The 19,455-nt window shown below is 38.1% G+C and overlaps 1 protein-coding gene across 1 annotated transcript; it reads left to right on the top strand.

The window, feature by feature from the left end:
* The first annotated feature begins 1,341 nt into the window (after positions 1 to 1,341).
* On the top strand, positions 1,342 to 13,757 carry CFAP298 (cilia and flagella associated protein 298). Its single transcript, XM_032220247.1, has 8 exons — positions 1,342 to 1,525; positions 5,298 to 5,438; positions 6,050 to 6,217; positions 8,267 to 8,334; positions 11,023 to 11,181; positions 12,601 to 12,732; positions 13,261 to 13,356; positions 13,450 to 13,757. The coding sequence occupies exons 2-8, from the start codon at positions 5,300 to 5,302 to the stop codon at positions 13,561 to 13,563; spliced, it is 876 nt and encodes a 291-aa protein (XP_032076138.1). The 5' UTR covers positions 1,342 to 1,525; positions 5,298 to 5,299; the 3' UTR covers positions 13,564 to 13,757.
* The last annotated feature ends 5,698 nt before the right edge of the window (positions 13,758 to 19,455 follow it).

Raw genomic sequence — 19,455 nt, 5'->3', positions numbered from 1 at the left:
AAATAATGCAAAATGGCAAGTAATATAAAACAGTGTGGTATTACACTGCATTTCATCACCCTCCAGGGTAAGCTCTGTCCCCAATATCCTATCCTTCAGCAAGAGCCTGGCTTTGCAAAGTGCTCTCCCACCCTCAAATGTGGATGTTCGGCTGCGAAGGTGGTTTGTTAGATTGACAGTAGACTTCCTCCTCTCCTGCCATACCCATCTTCTTCTTCTTTTTTTTACAAAAGCAAGACAAGAAACAATGGAAACAAATCAAAGAGAGAAGCAACCTGAAATTAAGGAGAAACTTCCCAACAGTGAGGACAATTAACCAGTGGAATAGCTTTCCTTCAAAAGTTGTAGGTGCTTCATCACTGGAGGTTTTTAAGAAGAGACTGGACAGTCACTTGTTTGAAATGGTATAGCGCAGTGGTGGTGAACCTATGGTATCCATGCCAGAGGTGGCAAACAGAGCCCTGTCTGTCGGCATGGGCACTGTCGCCCTAGCTCTGTTTCAGATCTCTGCCCTGCAGCGCACCTTCCACCGGCCAGCTGGTCTTCGTGTTTGCCATGCATGCATGGGCATGCTGTTGTGCATGTGCCTACACCTTGCAGTTTGGGAGGAGCACGGGAAAATGTGTGGGGTGTGCGCGCATGCAGTTTGGCTGCACACACACACTTTGGGCACGGTGCCTAAAAGGTTCGCCATCACTGGTATAGAATCTCCTGCTTGAGCAGGGGGTAGGAGACCTCCAAGGTCCCTTCCAGCTCTATTCTGATTGATTGATTGAGATGCACCAATAATGGAGAATATCTGCAGCTCAGGGTTGAAATGAGGGGTTGAGGAAATGAGGGACCCCTGATTGAGATGTTTTCCTTTTCCTTGTTTTTTAAAATTCTATTATTTCACTTTCGCTTTGTTTAATGCTTTATTTCTTTGGTTTTTAATTGTTGTGAGCCGCCTAGATTAGCCTGAGGCGAGATACGTGGCCAATAAATTTAATATTTATTTATTAAACTTATCGGCAGCCCATCTTACCACGAGGTACTAATATAAAACTCCCACAAGGATAGTAGGGAATAAGAAAGCAGACAGTAGCTGCAGTCCGTTTTGAGGCTATACAGTTCAGTGACCCCGCCTTCAGCCTCAGGCAAAAGGTTGCCCAGAAAATAGTAATATATAAACTCAGAGGCCGTCTCCAACGGCTCCAACCCGCAGATCAAAGAGCTTCCGGGGGCTCGCGCGTTTCCCCTCTCTTCAGCAAAGCGTGTTTCTATAGCAACACTAAACGGCCAATGAAACGCGTTCTGCCCCTTTTAGAGGCGGTGTGGGTGTCTGAGTGACGGGGAAGTTGCGGTCCTTCGACGAGGTCATCGTCGAGCTCCTTTCTAGGATTGGCTTTCAGAACGAAGGCTTCCTGGGTCAAGAGTAGCCTTCGGTGCACCGGTCAGGAATCTGCGAGTCCCGCTATTGCCGAACTTCTGCCGGACTAGAGAGGAAGTTCGGTCTCCAGGCTTAGTTATAGGTTGACCGATCCAGGTGAGAAATGTTTCATCATGGCTGTTGGGGTGATCGAGAAGGTTCGGATGTTCAGAAAGCCACTGCGTCTGTTGGTTGCCATGGATACCGACTACAGCACATTCTTCGCCCTTTCTCAGGCTCTTTTTCTTTCGCTTTTACTTATTTCTTCAACAGTTGTGGCAGATGAGTTTGATAAATGCAGTCGATTATTTATGAATCAAAAGCTGGTAGTGGGTTTGAGGCCATGGTTATTAGAGAAGCTTGAAATTCGAGGGTGATGAACAAGGCATTGAATGCTCTACGTTGCAGAATCGGAAATAGATTTTGCAACTTTGTACTATCAAAGAATTCTGTAACAATATTCATATGCTGAATTTTCAGTGCTATTGTGTGGAAAGCACTAGGTGCTGGGGAGGAAAGGATTCATACATCTGTGAGCTAGACATCAATGGCAACAGATCTATTTTAGCTTTATTTTTTAAAATAATCATTTGTGCGGTTTCTAGTTATATAATTATTTTTGGTATTGTTTGTTTAATATAGTTTAAGCTGTAGATATATCCTGATGATTTGTAGATCACAAATGTCAGGTTTATAAAAATCTCAGTATGAGGTCATCAAAGATAATTACATTTTATGAGCTTTCTTCAAGTGAAGTTTTCTGGGGATAAAAATAAGCATTATAAAGTTGATTTGTCAATCCTAAACCGTTAAAACTTTAAAAGCTAAAATCAATATTTAAAATAGCTTAAAATGCACCAAATCCCATGAACTATGGGCTAATGGTGAAAGTACTTTATGTCCACATTCTACACCTCTTGAATTTCTAAACTGTCTTTAAAAGTAGCATCATATACTGTCTTCAGTATCAGTACTGAAAACTGAAAGCAAGTTCAATTTTTACCTATTTCAGCAACTGCACTTATTTAGAAAGAACTTTTACTATTATCACTTGATCTACCCTGAGGTTCATCACTTTAACTATAATTGCCCCTGTTGATTCTGAACTCAATCAAAATTATGTTCAATTACAAAATGTTCAATGGCCTGTCTGAGATCAGGCAATGGTAATTAGAGGAAGAGTTGATTTGAGGGGTCCTTGGCGCTCTCTGAACTGGATTGTTTTCTTAGAGATTTCATTACCCAAACTAGGTAACATTATCGGTACTGATAATGTTACCTAGTTTGGGTAATGAAACTTCTGCAAGAAAATAACCAAGCTCAGAGAGCACCAAGGACCCCACATTTTAACCCTGTGCTACAAATATTCTTTATTGATTATAATCTGTAAATTGATATGTTTTGATTCAAATTCTAGACAATTTATTCTGTACTTTTATGTAGATCTTGGCAACACTGGACAATAATGCGGAACTTAATTGTATCACACATAAAACTTGCCATGGAATGGAAAATAGTTAACCTTCTAAGACAATGCCAGGAAGGATTGTTGTGCTACACCTTCTAACTTTGATCCAAAACATTGCACCAATATCAAAAGCTGTTGCAAGGTTCAGGGCTATCAGTGTTGTATTCTGGGAGGCGGGGATCGTGCTGTGGACAGGCAATGACATCTTGGTGGTGATGAGAAAGGGAGATATGGTAGGAATGTGGGGTTGCCTTTCTCAGAGAATATGGTATCAGTGTTTAGTGCCAATGTCATATTACAGTTTCCTGGTTTCTGTCCCATTGCCTAGTCATCATAGCCAAGGAGGCCCTGGTACTCAACTGTTGCTTTTCAGTGCCAGGTTCATTGTAATAAAACCTCTCTCATCCATTATTTAATCTGGGATGAAAAGGCTTGTCCAAAATGCATTACCAAGATCTGGTTTGGACAGAATTGTGGTGAGGGGTAACCAGCTCAGAAATGTTCAAGTAGAGCACCCCATCCCCATCTCTCTTTAAAGGTGAGGCCAGGATACCATTATATTAAAGCAGAATGAATTTATTGAACAAAGGACAAATGGGATGCAGAACCTCTTATATATAATGTCTCTATTGAATTAGCTGTTTTTTATTTATAGTATGTTACCCACATTATTGGTTATTATCATTATACTTTGACAAAATTACCGCTGTTGATTGGATTGGTTAATGTGTATTTTAATATTTAGAGTGGGAAGATCAATGAGATCACCTTTTCCTGCTTGCATAACAGAAGCCTCTAGTTAAATAATAAGTATATTGTTTATGCTTCATATATATCTTAAATATGTATACATCCCAAAACTAACTCACATTCTTGCAGTTAACACTTTCACTTATCTTGTTAGCACTTTGTTACTTTAAACACAGCTAGGAATTTCAGGCTCCAATTCACTTTTTCCAAAAATACAAAGGATCCATTATGTTATTAATTCTACTCTAAAGCAATAGCAATATCACTTGGACATATACCGCTTTACAGCCCCCTCTAAGCAGTTTACAAAGTCAGCATATTGCCCCCAACAATTTGGGTCCTCATTTTACCCACCTCGGAAGGATGGAAGGCTGAGTCAATCTTGAGCCTGGTGAGATTTGAACTGGCAAATTGCAAGCAGGCAGCAGAAGTAGCTTGCAGTACTGCACTGTAAACACTGCCCCAGCTCATTAAAGCCCTTTAAGGCTCTTTAATAAATAAAATTGGAGTTTCTCTAAAAATTAGTGCCAAATTCTACTTTAGTGCCTAATTGGGTTTTGTATATGGCATCAGCTACAACCCCAGCGTAGAGGGTTGTCATCTAGGAGACCTTTTGACATTCATGAGTGTTGTTCCACAGTTAATTGGATGTAAGATCCTATTAGTAAATTAGTGTTCTAGATTAGATGCAATTGCCACCTTGCTACTTAATTGCTTTTCTATCCAAACTGCTGGATGATGTTTCCAGGTTGGCAGTGTAGTTTCCAAGCCTTATCATTTTGTGGGTCTTCAATCTTCCTTCTCTAGACAGAGAGTCAGAAACAGCTTGGGTCATCATGGCTACCATGGAGAAACAGACCTGACCTAGGTTATTGAAAGCCTGACACATATGAGGAGTCATACACCGGATATGATTTTTGTCTAGGTGCAATGATAACATGATCTGGAGCTGGGCAATGATGTTTTACCCCCTTTTCATTCCCTGCTATTCCCTTGCATAGAGAAAAACTTTTTGGATCAGTACCTGTTGTGTCATAGGGATCTGATGGGAACTTGGACATGTCTGAAGTTCTGAGGCAAAGTTCCACTGAGGTCTTAGGTGTTGCCTGACATGGGTGGAGGATGGCAACCTTGGATCAGATTGTACCTGTGCAAAGTATTTTGGCTTCTGAGTGCCATGACACAAGATGGGGTTATTTGCAGGACTGCTTTTTCTCAGTTGTTTGTTCCCATCACCCAAAGTGGGTACGCTTAAGGTACCATTTCTAAAGGAGTACCATCTAATGAGATCTAACAGAATGCCCTCTTTGTTGCTGCATATGCCCTTTGGATTAAGCTCCTTTCCCCCAAATATAGGGCCAGAATGGAAAATGAGCGTAGTTTGTGATATTAATGTATATTATTGTCACCAGACTTGATTCTGTGTTGTTTATATATTGTTTTTACTTTCCTATATTGATTTTTTTTCAATCTTGACTTTTTAATATTTATTCTTGTATAAATGAGTACTAGATTATAAATAATAGAAGCTGTATATTTTCAACAAAGTTTATTCACGTCATCCCTAAGGGGAAGCGTGATTATTCTCTGCCATGGGTCTAAATTTCAGGCTGCCAAGGCAGAAAAAATTAATATATACCATGCATTTTTTTTGTGTTTCTGCTTTAATAGAAATGGTTCTGCTCCATGTGAAGCATGGAGATGAGAGCCAATTTCTCCTGGAAACAACAGGTAAGGTTTCCATTGAAGACTTAACACAGGAAGTGACCAGAATCTATAATGGAAGACTCAAAGTTCAACGTCTTTGCACAGGTATTAAATATGTCAATTTATTATTTTGTCATTTTACCTAAATGTCTTAGGTAAAAATATAACAAATAAATAATTTAATAGTAATGTATTATATTACATATAATTATACTATAAATATAATAAATGTAGTAAATAATAATTGTAATAATAATTTATTAAATGCATTTATTTATTTGCAACTCTGGGCCGTTCTGAATCCTCTTTTTGCTTACTCTTTATAGCCAATATATTAAGTTCATGTCACAGGTGAATTGTCTGAATATTGGAAACTACTCAACCAATTCTGCTGGTTGTACATTTTTCTAAAGTTTCTGTACATGGATTACTGTTGTAATACATTTTGTGCTTTATTTCAGTCTGTTCTTAACTGTTGTCTCTTTTTCTAAATATACCTTTCAGCAATATTTACAATATATCCAAATATGAAAGAATTATAATCTTTTTTAGGTATGACTGTGTCCTCTGAGAAATTTCTAATATTCTAACAACATTAAATAAATTGCAGAATTTTTTATATTGCTGCAGTGGTACTTTATTTTAACAATTTCTCAAAAATAGATGGTTAAAGGACATTTTATTTCTCCATGTCTCATTCTTTGTTCTTTTCAAAGAAATGGAATTGCTGGCAGAACACGGTATTTTCTTACCTCCTAACATGCAAGGCCTGACAGATGAACAAATTGAAGAGCTGAAACTGACAGATGAATGGGCAAAAAAATGTATTCCAAGTGGTGGAAGCACATTTAAAAAAGATGACATTGGACGAAGAAATGGTCATGGTAAAAGTGTGTGTGTGTGTGTGTGTTATATATATATAATATATATATGTTTTCTGAGGTTTTCGCGGGTGTTAGTATGTAGGTCTCTAGTTATTCGGGTTTTCTCCCGCGTAAAATTGGAGATGTCTTGGCGACGTTTCGACGAAGTCTCATTTGTCATCTTCAGGCTACTTTAGGCTTGGTGCTTCCAGGAGCAATGTGAGATCTCGGCTGTTTCTTCCTTTTAACTGCCAGTGGGGGTTTGAACTGATTGGGTGGGGGCTTGGCTGTGTCCTGATTGGGTGGAGGTGTGTCCTGATTGGGTGGAGGTGTGTTCTGATTGTTTGGGGGTTTGTGCTTCATGTAAGGATAGGAGGGGTTTAAAGAGGCTGATTGTGCATTTGCAGTCTGGCTTCTGGTCCTCGGTCATGCCTCCTCATCAGTTTGTGTTTTTGTCTGTTTTCTTTGTGGATGTTTGGTGGTGATATTCTCTGTGGCTCTTGTGAGTGTGGGCCTGGTGTCATTCATCATGTTCGGGACTCATTTATCAATAAGAGTTTATCTTTAGAGTTTATTAATGAATGTCAATGATAGATACAACATTATGTGCCCTGTGTGCAAGAATGTTCAGCCAGCCACAACTTAAAACATGTTTCTAAAATTCAAAGGAAATTGCTCTATAGACTTGGCACTATATTTTTGAATGCGATAAGGTTCCGATATTAAACATTAAATCCCTTTATCTGAGTATCTTCAGGGGAGTCTTCAACCAAGTACCTTTTAGATCTCACAGGGAATAGCTGCTAATGATTCCATACTTTGAAGCGTGAGAGTAGCTGGAGCTTGGTGGCACTGCTTCTCTAGCAATGTGGTTGCTTTGGAGTGGCCTCCTCTTAGAGATTAGACTTGCCCCCTCCCTACTGGTCTTTTAGAAGCTATTAAAGAATTAAAAACCCAATTATTTCAGAGAGCATTTTCATGATTTTACTGACTTTATTTATTGCACCATTTTTATTATTTCATTCTTTTATTTATTGCCATCTCAGTATTCTACAAATATATTTCAATAGACCTTTTTTCCCATTTCCATTAATCCTGGGGCCTATATTTTAATGAGGTAGGCGGGTCGTAAGATTCCAAGGTACAGTTGGTTGTTGCATACATCCCACTCATCCCTCACCTGTCATTTGCTATCTTTCTCCTTTTTCTCCCCTCCTAGCAATTCAGAAAAGGTGGTAATAGCCAATATTCCAATAACCAACAAAGATTCCCTTTGTTGAAAAGGACAGCCCTGCTCTCCTTTGCAAAAAGTCAGTCAGTGGCTCATTGCTTTTGTGTCAGTGCTTCTCTGTGGAAAAGGGAAGAATGTAGGACTTGGCTCACATTCTTGTTAATAACGATATTAAGCTACTTGGCATGCTTACTACTGGTCTGTTGACTGCTCCCTTTTCCATCCCTCTTGCCATCTGAGGCTTATATATGGCTTATTTTGATACCATCCTCCTACAAAGCTTCCAAAATCTGTGCTAGGTAAAATAACATTTCCATTGCTTTTTCTATTCAATATATCCCACTGTCCACGTATTTCTTTAACATGCTATATTGACAAATGCCATGGTTATATGGGGCTAAATTACCCAATAGAGCCTACTACTGTTTGTATTTTTTTTATTGCTGTGTAAGCTCTCTTTCCTTTGTTTAACCCTTATTCTTTGTTACCTCTGGCTCCAATATCATGCTGTGCTTTTTTTTTCTAAATTAGATCTAATCCCTGCTGAGATTTATTCCTGAATAGACATGAATTTTTCTGTTTAACATTCTTGATCAAAAGCTTTGTTGTTGGCTCACTTGGGCCAATTCCACACACTTAAGTTTTCTAGTGGGAATAAGCTAAAGCCCAGAGTCTGCAAATCACTGGGTTTTGTGATCTTTTAATATTGGATAGTTTAAGATAATAGCTGATTTTTAATTTAGAGGCCCTTTCAATACAAAATATTATTATTTATATTACTTCCATAGTTATACAAAACTATATAGTATATACTATCATCTGCATATTTCTTTTTTAAGCTCCAAATGAGAAAATGAAACAAGTTTTAAAAGCAACAGTAGAAGAAGCCAAGGCATTGATTTCTAAGGTAAGGTACAATATTATTGGTGTGAAATATAATTTAGGAGCTATGTTAGACAATTATTCTTAGTCTTTTCAAAGAATAGCAGGAAGTCCAATTCTAAAACAAACCACTAATTGAAGTAAGCTTGTATTTATTGAATTGCACTTTCTTAATTAAATAACCACATTTCTGGATTCACACCTAATGCATTATAAAAGATTTTTTAAAAGAACCATTTATTTATTTATTTATTTGACTATCATATAATGTAGGTACTATATAATCATGTAAACTCTGTAGTTTAGTACAATAAAATCCATAATAATAAAAAAGCTAAATATGCTTCAACCCCCATTAAAAATTTGTCATTTCAAACTTTACAATTAACCAGAATTAAAAGTTACCTAAAACAAAAAGGCAGTCCAGTTCTACTCTTTACACCTGAATACCTATCACAATAGGCCTATTTTTGCCAGCAACTTGGGAACAAGCAGTTTCATGAAGCTAATATTTGAAAGACAGGTTCATAGTTCAAAAGAAACTTGAACACTGGGTGCTATTCAATGAATATTATGCGGTGATAAATGTAAAGTTCAACACTTAGGAAATATCAGATGCACAGGTACACAATAAGTAATCTCCACTTTAACAAAAATGTTTAATATAATTAATTCTGAAATAGATGATAAATAGATAGTAGATAATGCTAATAGAGAAATGTCATTCTAAAAATGGGAAAAATGTTTTTGTTATTTGGCTTTATCTTATACCAGTGATGGGCAACCTTTTTGGCGTGGTGTGTCAAAAATCGGCAAAAAATCGAGCATAACTCGCGTTGTGTGTCACTTCGACAAAAACATAATTTTGCGCAATTTATAGTTTAAACTACAAAAATATATAATTGCAATATAATTGTATTTAATAAACCAAAAACAAATTATTTAACATACCTGCTTAGTAACTTCTTTGTTCATCAGTCGATTTCGTATGTTGCCCTTGATATTATTGAACTTGTTTGGGGTGCCGTGAACCAGGGCTCCCGAAGAGCTGTCTGCCGCCGCTGCCTGCCTTCTGCGAAGCCTACCTGCCTCCCAACTAGAAGCCCGGGAAGGCTGCCCGCCACGGCCTCCGCCGGCTGCTACCTGCATTTCCGCCTGTTTCAAGTGCAGCCCGAGGAGCCCGGGAAGGCCGCCTTCGATGCTTCGCTCCCGACGCTGTCTGCATCTACCCGCCGCCTGCCACAACGACCCCGCAGGCTTCCGAAGTTTATGGGCCGCCTGAACTTTTCTATGGGCCTTTTCCCTGCAAGCGGACTCACTGACACTCTGCCCACCGGGCCCTGTTACAGTTAGAAGAGCCTGAGCCTCTCACTCAGCTCCTGGCTTGCAAGGCTGGGCCGCCCCACGCTCACCTGGACCTCCCGACGAGGAGAGCCCTTCCCTCACGACCGTGCGGGCTGGACTCGGACGATGACACAGAGAGCCTAGCCCAGGCCGCGCTCCACTCCCGGCCGTCCTGACCATATACGCCGTTTGTCTCTCTGTTTCATGCCGCCGCGGCCTCCGCGCTCCCCTGCCAGCTCTTTTCCGCCGCCTGACCTCCGCGCTGCCCTGCCAGCTCTTTTCCGCTGCCTGACAGCCACGAGAGCCTTCCGACGTGACCACCGTGCGCTCTAGGGGGCGAAGTTCGGCCGCCGGGACTCTCCGGGGGTTTGTTTCCTCCAGGCATACTCACCAGCACTTCCAACGAATAGGCCTGGTCCGAGGTCGTCTGCGCATGCGCAGAACTGGGGGGATGAATCGCATGAAATCCTGTGCGTGTCACCCCAAATGGCTACGCGTGTCAGCACTGACACGCGTGTCATAGGTTCGCCATCACTGTCTTATACTGTACTGTCTCATTGTAAATTTCAGAGAAAATCTGGGTGCATTTTATACACTGAATACAACATTTTTTGCCTCCCAAAACCCCGCCCCGTTCACCAAAATGGCCATGCATAGCCTTTAGGAGACTTTCAGAGTGCTCCTGGGGGCTGGGAGGGCAGAAATGAGCGAAAAATGAGCTGTTTTTGCTTGATTTTGCCCCCCCCCCCCCAATCTCCAGGAGCACTCTATAAGCCTCCTAAAGGCTATGCATGCCCTTTTTTTGAAAAAAAAAAACAAAACCATTTTTGGGAGGCCTGCAGAGTGCAAAAGCTTTTTTTAAAATTGCCTCTTCAAAATCTTGGTGCGTCTTATACTCCTAAAAATATGGTAATTGTTCGGTCAGGAAATTTCTCCCTAATTCTAGGTTACTTCTCTTCTTGATTAGTTTCCATCCATTGCTTCTTGTCTTACCCTCAGATGCTTTGGAGAATAGCTTGACTCCTTCTTTGTGGCAACCTCTGAGATATTGGACCACTGCTATCATGTCAGCCCTACCTCAATTCCCGTTCTTTATATGTTTTAGCCTCTAGTCCCCTAATCATCTTTCTAGAGTCTCAACATCTTTGTTACATTGTAGTGACCAAAACTAGATGCAGTATTCCAAGTGTGGCCTTACCAAGGCATTATAAAGTGGTATTAACACTTCACGTGATCTTGATTCTATCCCTCTGTGAACTGTGTACTTTTTTGGCAGCTGCAGCACATGCTGGCTCATATTTAAGTAATTGTCCACTAGGACCCCAAGATCCCTCTTTTTTTTTTTAAGTTGCTTCGCTGTGTATTGCAGAAACAAGTGGAAGCCAGTGTATGTGTTACTACCAGTATGGTGAAAGATGCCCTCGACCAGCTCCGAGGAGCTGTAATGATTGTTTATCCAATGGGGCTCCCTCCATATGACCCAATTAGAATGGAATTTGAAAATAAAGAAGATCTGTCAGGAACTCAAGTAAGTGTTAGTTTTGATTTTATGATTTTTATTTTTTAAAAATATTGTTCTTCCAGAGAGATGTTTTGAAAATGTAATTTATTCATTATCTATGAATTTATTTAGTTTCTGTACTGTTGTACAGTATACACCATTTTTACATAGTGCTATATCTTTACACTAAAAAAAGTCATAAACCGACCCTCCAAGCAAACTGGACGTGACTTCCGGTTTGCTAGTACGGTCAATTTTTGCCTTTTGGAGGCTTCAGGGAAGCCTTCTGAAGAGGTTTTAGAGGTTTTTAGAGGTTTTATTTGCATTTGTAGGCCGCCCTTTTCCCTGAGGGGACTCAGGGCGGCTCACAGAAAACCAGGGAAAGGGGAATACAACATTGAGACAACAACACATAATAAAATAATGAGCAACATGCATACAACATTCGGGCGGGGTAGAAATCCTTATCCCCAGGCCTGACGGGCGAGCCAGTTCTTCAAGGCAGTGCGGAAGGCCTGGACGGTGGAGAGGGTGAAGGTCCCTGAAGCCTCCGGAGGGCCTCTGGGGAGGGGCAGGGGAGGCTGTTTTTGTCCTCCCCAGGCTCCTATGAAGCCTCTGGAGCCTGGGGAGGGCAAAAAAAGCATGGAAAAATGGGGGGAGCGTCTCTCATGTGCCCATGTGCACTGGGGGGGGTTGCCATTGCATTATGGGTGCGACATGCTCACGCATGACCTCTCTGTGCTCCCCCCTTATGGCACATGAGCCAAAAAAATGTTCGCCATCGCTGCCCTAGATATTTTATCATTGCAAAAAAGTAAATTCTGTAAAAAGTAAACTTCCGCTTGTTAACTGTAACTGTTGAAAAAAAAAAGTGTTATGTATCAAACTTGGAAATCAAAGATTAACCTGGAGATTTTATTGAAAAAAATGATATTGCCACCCCTCATCACTGTTAAATCCAGGCATTTTTAAGTCCTTATATTTCCTTCACTAAGAGTTAATTAACTGATAAGACAAAATCACTTCACTGTTGCTACCAGCATTCTGCAAAAAGAAACTTTATAAGTTTTGATCTGTGTGTGTTTGTGTCTTAATAAACTCAGTTTTAGTTACAGGTGATTTTTAGTAACTGCATGGTAGATGAGCAATTCTCTTTTTGAGATCTTTTATATAGATTTCAACAATGTTCTAGGGCAGTGATCTCCAACCTTGGCAACTTTAAGACAAAGCAAAGCTGGCTGAGGAACTCTGGGAGTTGAAGTCCACAAGTCTTAAAGTTGCCAAGGTTGGAGAACACTGTTAGGGAATCTTTTAACCTTTCAGAGCAGATTTAAAGGCTAGGAAGAGTAGTACAAGGAAGAGAAGGAAGGACGTCTATTGTGAATAGACTTCTGCTTCTGCTTCTGCCCTTGGATTCTGCCTATTGTAAAGCTCAGTTTGTTACAGGCTGCTCTCGAGGTTATTGAAGAACCAGAGGCCCAGCTGTGGTGGGCAGCAAAGGAACTGAAAAGAACAAACCAGCTTTCTGACTATGTTGGCAAAAATGAGAAAACAAAAATTATTATCAAAATACAAAAAGTAAGTACTTGTGACTTAAGAGTAAAGTGAGTTTTTATATAGGTTTACATTCATCCAAAGCAATATTTTGCCAGATTTATTATGTTTCAGATTTTATTATATTTTACATATATTTTAACTTCATACAGGTAAGCACGATGTTCAAAAGGAAGGTAGACTTCATTCACTGCTATAAAAAGGATAATCATACCTCTGCACTAAAAGCATTATGGCAAGCTGTCCCTTTGTTCCAGTTTGAAGGTGGCCAAATTTAGCTACTGAGTGTCTCACAGTACAGAGAAACTTGCCTTTGTAGAGTAGCAGTAGAGAACCCGATTCATTCCATGTGTGGCTGAATTACAGCCTCTAAAATTCTTCATCGTTCACCATAATGACAGTACAATTCAAGATCTGGACTTGTATATTGCCTATGCCTGCTCTGGGGGGTCTAAAGTCTGCCTCTCCTGACATTTTATTCATCATAACAATAGGCATTCCATTGTCAGATTAAGGCAGGTTGAAATATAGTAACTTCTGTTATGTTTCCAGAAAGGGCAAGGACCTCCAGCACGTGAACCTGTCATAAGTGGTGAAGAACATAAACAGATGATTCTTTTTTATCACAGAAGACAAGAAGAACTCAAGGTATCAGGTGTCGTTGCTGTGTTACTCTATTGAAAACAAGATATTTACGTTTTACTTGCAATAAATCATTCATTTTCTTTTCATGTTTTTCAGAAATTAGAAGAAAATGATGATGATGATACATGTTTAGATTCTGAATGGGCTGATACTCATGCCTTGAAAAGACATTTTCATGGTGTCAAAGATATTAAGTGGAGACCAAGATAAAGCAATTTTTCAAGAAAAATAGTATAAAAATAAACTAACTCAGCAAGTTACAATGGTAATATCAATGCACACATTAAATTTAATCATTAAAACTAAATAAAATATTATATTTGTATTTATTTATAATTTTGGTTGCCTTGTATTCAATAAATATACATTACTAGGATTGTTGATGTTCATATTTTTTAAAAAATACTGACATTGCTAATATATTATTATTAAAAACTATTAAAAACAATACAGTTATCTTCTCATTACATTTTTGCATTCTAAATAAAATTATTCCAGTTAGTTTGGCTTAGCTTAGAAGGAACTGAAGAAACTCAAACTTTGTGGAGGAAAAAATATTTATCAGGTAAGTTTCCAGAAAACATTATGTCTTAAACAATACTGGTTTAGAACATCATGTTTGTGTAAAGTATAAAGAATATCAGACAATCCAGTTGGGAAGATAAAATTCTTTAATAGTGCACGTAGAAAAACCTGACGGCACTGTGCCTTGTTTGAATAGTACAGTTTCTGCTCATATTCAACCTGCTATCTGTTGTAAGTATACAAGGTATATTTAGAGAAGGCGATATAAATAAATTTGCAGATTAGGTAACTGAGCAAAAACAGCACTGAAATATCCAAAGAATCACATGTGAATTTATCTTCTAGAGGCAATAGTAGAATTTGAAAGGATATTTTTTTTCCATTTCCAATATTCACTTTTAAATAGCAGTCCCCTTGAAAAAATTGTATTATTTATTTATAAATACAAGATTTTTGAATCAAATGAAGCCAAAAATGGAATACTGCATATAGGTTGGAGGTGTGTATGGGTTGAATACTGTGTATAAATTGGACCAACCAGTTCAACTTCCTGCTCAGTGCAGCAATCCATTACACCATCCGGTTTAAAAACCTTTTAAATATATTGTATTTCATCATCTGTTTATGAAAACAGTTATTTTTATTCTCCCTGAAAATATAACATCGAGCACATGGACTGATTTCTTGAAATTGTAAAATTTATGAAGAGTTACTGAAAAAATAATTTGACTATTAACTTTCCTTCAATAACACTTCATAATTTTCATAGTGCTTTAAATCCTTAAAGATTATTTTTAAAGATACCTTTATTACATTTTAGTAGAGAGAAAAACTAAGAAAACCTTCTAAAAATAGTAGGGTGTCTTTAGAGTAAACTCAACTTTAAAGTAGAGTGAAAGAACAATGCCAAAATAGCAGAAATAAAAAAATGACTTCGTTTTCTTTCGCAACAGATATAAATATAAATTTATATTAACCTCATACTCTTAGGTTTACAACATAACTTTCATTTCTGTTTCACATAAAAAGACCAAGAGGGGTTTCCAGTCAACATTAATGTCTTTTCTCTAATGAAAACTCTTAATTTTGCCATCTCAGCCAACTTCATTCTTCCATTGTCAAATCTTTTCATTGTACATACAATTTTCTCATTAATGGTTCAATCACCTTAAAGGGTATTTTAGGGAGGGGAATATTTTGCTTGTCCCAACTGATGCCATATTTCTGCTGCATTATTTTCTTGAATTAAGTGAATAATAGCGGCTCTGGTCAGCTCCACTGATTATGAATGAAGTACATTCTTTATATTGTCCTGTATCTATGAGAAAATACAGTCCTTAACTTACAACTACAATTGAGTCCAACATTTCTGTTGTTAAGTGAGATATCTGTTAAGTGAATTTTGTCCCATTTTACGACCTTTCTTATCACAGTTGTTAAGTGGATCACTGCAGTAGATAAGTTAGTAACCTGGTTAAGTGAATCTGGCTTCCCCATGGCTTTGCTTGTCAAGAGGTCACAAAAAGTGATCACCTGATTTTGGTTCATAGCAATAGTTATAAATATGAACCAATTGCCAAGTGTCTGAATTTTGATCAAATGATCATGGGGATCCTGGAAATGTCATAACTGACATATAAGCAACATAAGTCATTTTTTTCAGTGCCATTGTAACTTTGAACAGTCACTATATGGACTCTTTTATGTTGAGGACTACCTGTACCTATCTATGCAGGTGTGTCTGCTCATGCACTTGTTCAAGTGGATGTTTATAAAATTAAAAAGGCATAGACCAAATGGCCAAATATAATTGGATGCATTGCAATCACTTGTTAAATATCCCCTTTTAAAGTGCTCTCTACTGATCTGTCCCAGAAATGTTTAGTCTTGTGAGCCACAGTATTGCAGATCATAGTTCTATAAATACTGAGTTATGATAAAGAGGATTTTAGTGTTTCAGAGTATCAAGCCTCGGGCATTTTGAGGACTGGAAAAAAGCCCAGACATGTAAATAGGGGACAAAAGACTACGGAGATGAAAGAAGGATAAGTAGAGAATGAAGACAATATTTTGAAAAACAAGAAAGTGGTTTGAGATAATTAGGTAATTTAAAAGAAGATTCCAAAGAAAATCTTATCAATCAAGACAAGGAAGACCTCTTTGGAAGTGAGATAACAAGGAGGGGATAGAGAATGCCAAAGTGGCTGATCCAGCAATGAAGTAATTAAAGGAAATGAGTGTTAATTCTTGCAACGTTTCTAAAAATGGGGACCTGCTTATAATTTGAAGAACCAAATAAACAAAAAAGCTAAAACAAACTCAGCAAGTTATAGTTCACTGGAATCTTTTAAATCATGTATTTACCATTATGTATAAATCAGAAAAAATGTTTCTCTTTTGACCATCATATTTATTTCTAAAGAAATCCGATTTATTATGTAAGATTATGAAGATTCCAAACATTTGAAAACTATGTTTATTAAATAAAAGAAAGTTAAGGGTATCTCTAAATCCCTTTTCACATTTAGGAAGTGAATTATGCTTTATGGAGATATATTGGTGCACCTGCAGAAGATTGTTATTATATATACAAAAGCAATGTCTTTATTACACAATATAACAATCATCATAATGGATGCAAATCAAACTTGCTTCCTGTCTAATACAATAAATGTTAGAAGATATCCTAATAGTGTACCAACTGTTAACAATGGCCATCTTGCCTGCTGGAATTAATTTAAAAGCAAAACAGGAAGGTAACAGGTGGGCCAATTGGCCTGGATCTTAAAATTTAAGAACTTCAAATCTAGATACTAGACCACTTATTTACTGTACTGATATCAGCCTGATAAGAAATTAAGTGACGTGCATCATAATCTATTTTATTGCCTTAGGTAATTCACTGAATTTTAAAAAATACATACAAAATAATATCATAAGATTGCTTTGGCACATCATGTATTGCGCATATAAGCATACACTCAAACTAAAATTCTAATTATTGCATGGAACAGAGCAAACTTTAGCTCCCCAATCATAGGAAAAATACAGTTATTTGTATATTTTTAAAAATACCATATAAAGGATTTTCAATCCCCTTGATATTCTTTTTATATTTTGCCTACTGAATGTATGTTGAGTTACTGTTACATAAGGATAAGAAATAGCCCTGTAATTATAGTGAGAATGTGTTATTGATCCAGACTTCTGAGTGCTTTTTGTTGCCAAGAAAAGATCCATTTGAGGATTTTGTGGATTTTTGCTCTGATAGTTTGTGTTCTCACAATATCAGCAATGTGAGAAATATGAGATTATTTATAACTGCTCAGCTACAGTTGATACTGCGGTTTGTTTCATTTTGTGATCATTGTTTCTCCACAGAAGGGTTATCATCTCACATTCCCCAAATGGGAGTGTTTGGTGGTTTTTTGTTCCCTGTTTAAAGGGAAACTGATAAAAACAACAGCAGCAAAATCAAGAAATATTTTGTCATTTTCCCCTTTATTTTAAGCCCTCGATCAGCCCACTGCAAAACACCAGACTGAGCCTTCCCTTGCCTTTCTCGTTGCACATTAATTTAATCTCTCATAATTCACCAAAGTGACTTCTTGAATCTCTCATAATTCACTAATGTGACTTCTAACAACTGCTGACTTAAAGAATGTGCAGAATTCAATCTTATCTCTTGTTTATTAGAATCTGAAATTCATCAGCAGAGCAAGTGTAAAATGATAGTCAGAAGTCAGTGCAGAAACCAAAGAAGTCTTGGAGGAAAATGCAGTCTTCTGCTCCATCCCATAATAAGCCATGCATTTGGCTAATCCAAATACAGTATTATGTACTGAGTTGTTGTAAAGCAGCCTGTTTATCAATTTGAACCAGAAATATTGATAACGACTGCCTAAGAAACAAAATCAGGTTCTTTATTCTTCTCACCATCACTATTGTTATGTTTTAGTCCTGTATGAAGAAAAAGTCATTTACTTCCTGATGCCACATAACTGAGAGTCAGACGCTCTTGTAATCAATGGCTAATGGCTGATTTTAAAAAATTCAATAGTTTTCATGTGTACAGCATTAAAAACTAAATCATGAAAGCACATGTCATGCACGCAGACAGAGACAACAGAACCTGTCCCTGTTTTTTCAAAGACACAACTTGCTCATTTTTCTTTGTACACCGATAGTACAGTGTGTACTGCAGTAAATTTGGGGCGGACGGGTGGGGGGTGGGGGGTGGAATGAGGAAGTTTATATAAAATTAGGAAACTTGGCACTTCCTTTAGAAGTGAAAAAAAAAAAAGCAAAACCTTTCCAATTGCTTTTTTGTCTCAAGGTTATGAGTTACAGGGGAATTTTTTTTAAAGGAAATATAATCAACCAAAGTATAATTAATCAGTTTTAATTGAAAGTAAAGTTTTAAGTTGGGGTTTAGTTAAGGATATCTGTATGGGTATTTACTGAATGTAATAGCTTGCATATTTTTCCATAACATTTTTATCTTAATGAAGAAAATAACTTATTTCACCAGTAAAGCATTTCACTAAAAGTATGTAGGAAGTTGAGTGGTACTAAATTTCCTTTTTCTGAATAGTTCACTTGAGGAATATAAAATCTGAATGTATGAACCACATGGTACCTGCTTTTGGCCTGTTGTATACAAGATGAGAATCCAAAGTTGCATAAGGTAGCCAAGGCTCTGAAGATTGTATTCTAGAAGGACAGCCAGCCACTCCATCCCTCGGCCTCCCTATACAATGGAGGCCATGTGGTACTGTCCCAAAAAGGGGCACCATTTTGGAACAGACAATTAATTGCAGCTAGTCCAAAATAGTGTCCACTTCTGGGATGGCACCACATGGCCTTCACTGTGTAGGGAGGCTTTGGGGTGGACCGCGCAAATGTGAGGTCCATAGCGCCAAAGATGATGTTCAAAAAGGAAAGCTACTTGTTCCATCCCTAGGCCTCCCTGAAGGCCATGTGGCACCATCCAGAAAGTGCACTCTGTTTTGGAGTAGCCACAACTCATTGAAGCACCTGCTTCTAAGACAGCACCATATTGTCTTATTTATGTAGGAATGCCATATAGTGGGTGACTACTTCCCAAAGATTTACTGAAAGGGTAAGTGACCAATCCATGATAGAGGTGGGGAAGAGGGTGTCAGACATAATGGGGTAGGAAGCAAGCCCAAGGCCTGGGGGAAGCGACTGGGAGAGGATGGGAGGGAGGGAGGCGGGAGGCGGGGGGGAGGTGCTACTATGGGGGTGTCAAATTTTTCAACTTTCAATTTCCAAATATTAGGGGTGCTCAAAAGTTGTGACATGCCTTGGGGATTGTAAAGATGTTTTGGTTACTTTAATATAATTTAGATGTGCTTGGTAAGTAATTACATAACTTTTTAACATTTTGTTTGCTTCATTTGCAGCAACCCTGCAATGAAGTCATAAGGGCAAGCAGAGTGCAAAGGGCCCAATTTTTGTTTATGTTAATGTGGAAGTGCTGTACTCAGTCAGAGGTCATAAGTCCCTTTGATTAGCGATGTTGCAATTTTGTTCAGTTGCAGAACGAATGATCAT

Source organism: Thamnophis elegans, chromosome 6 (genome assembly GCF_009769535.1).
Source record: "Thamnophis elegans isolate rThaEle1 chromosome 6, rThaEle1.pri, whole genome shotgun sequence".
Classification (NCBI taxonomy): Eukaryota; Metazoa; Chordata; class Lepidosauria; order Squamata; family Colubridae; genus Thamnophis; species Thamnophis elegans.
The sequence above is the reverse complement of the archived record's forward strand: the minus strand, read 5'-3'. Positions and strand labels throughout refer to the sequence as shown.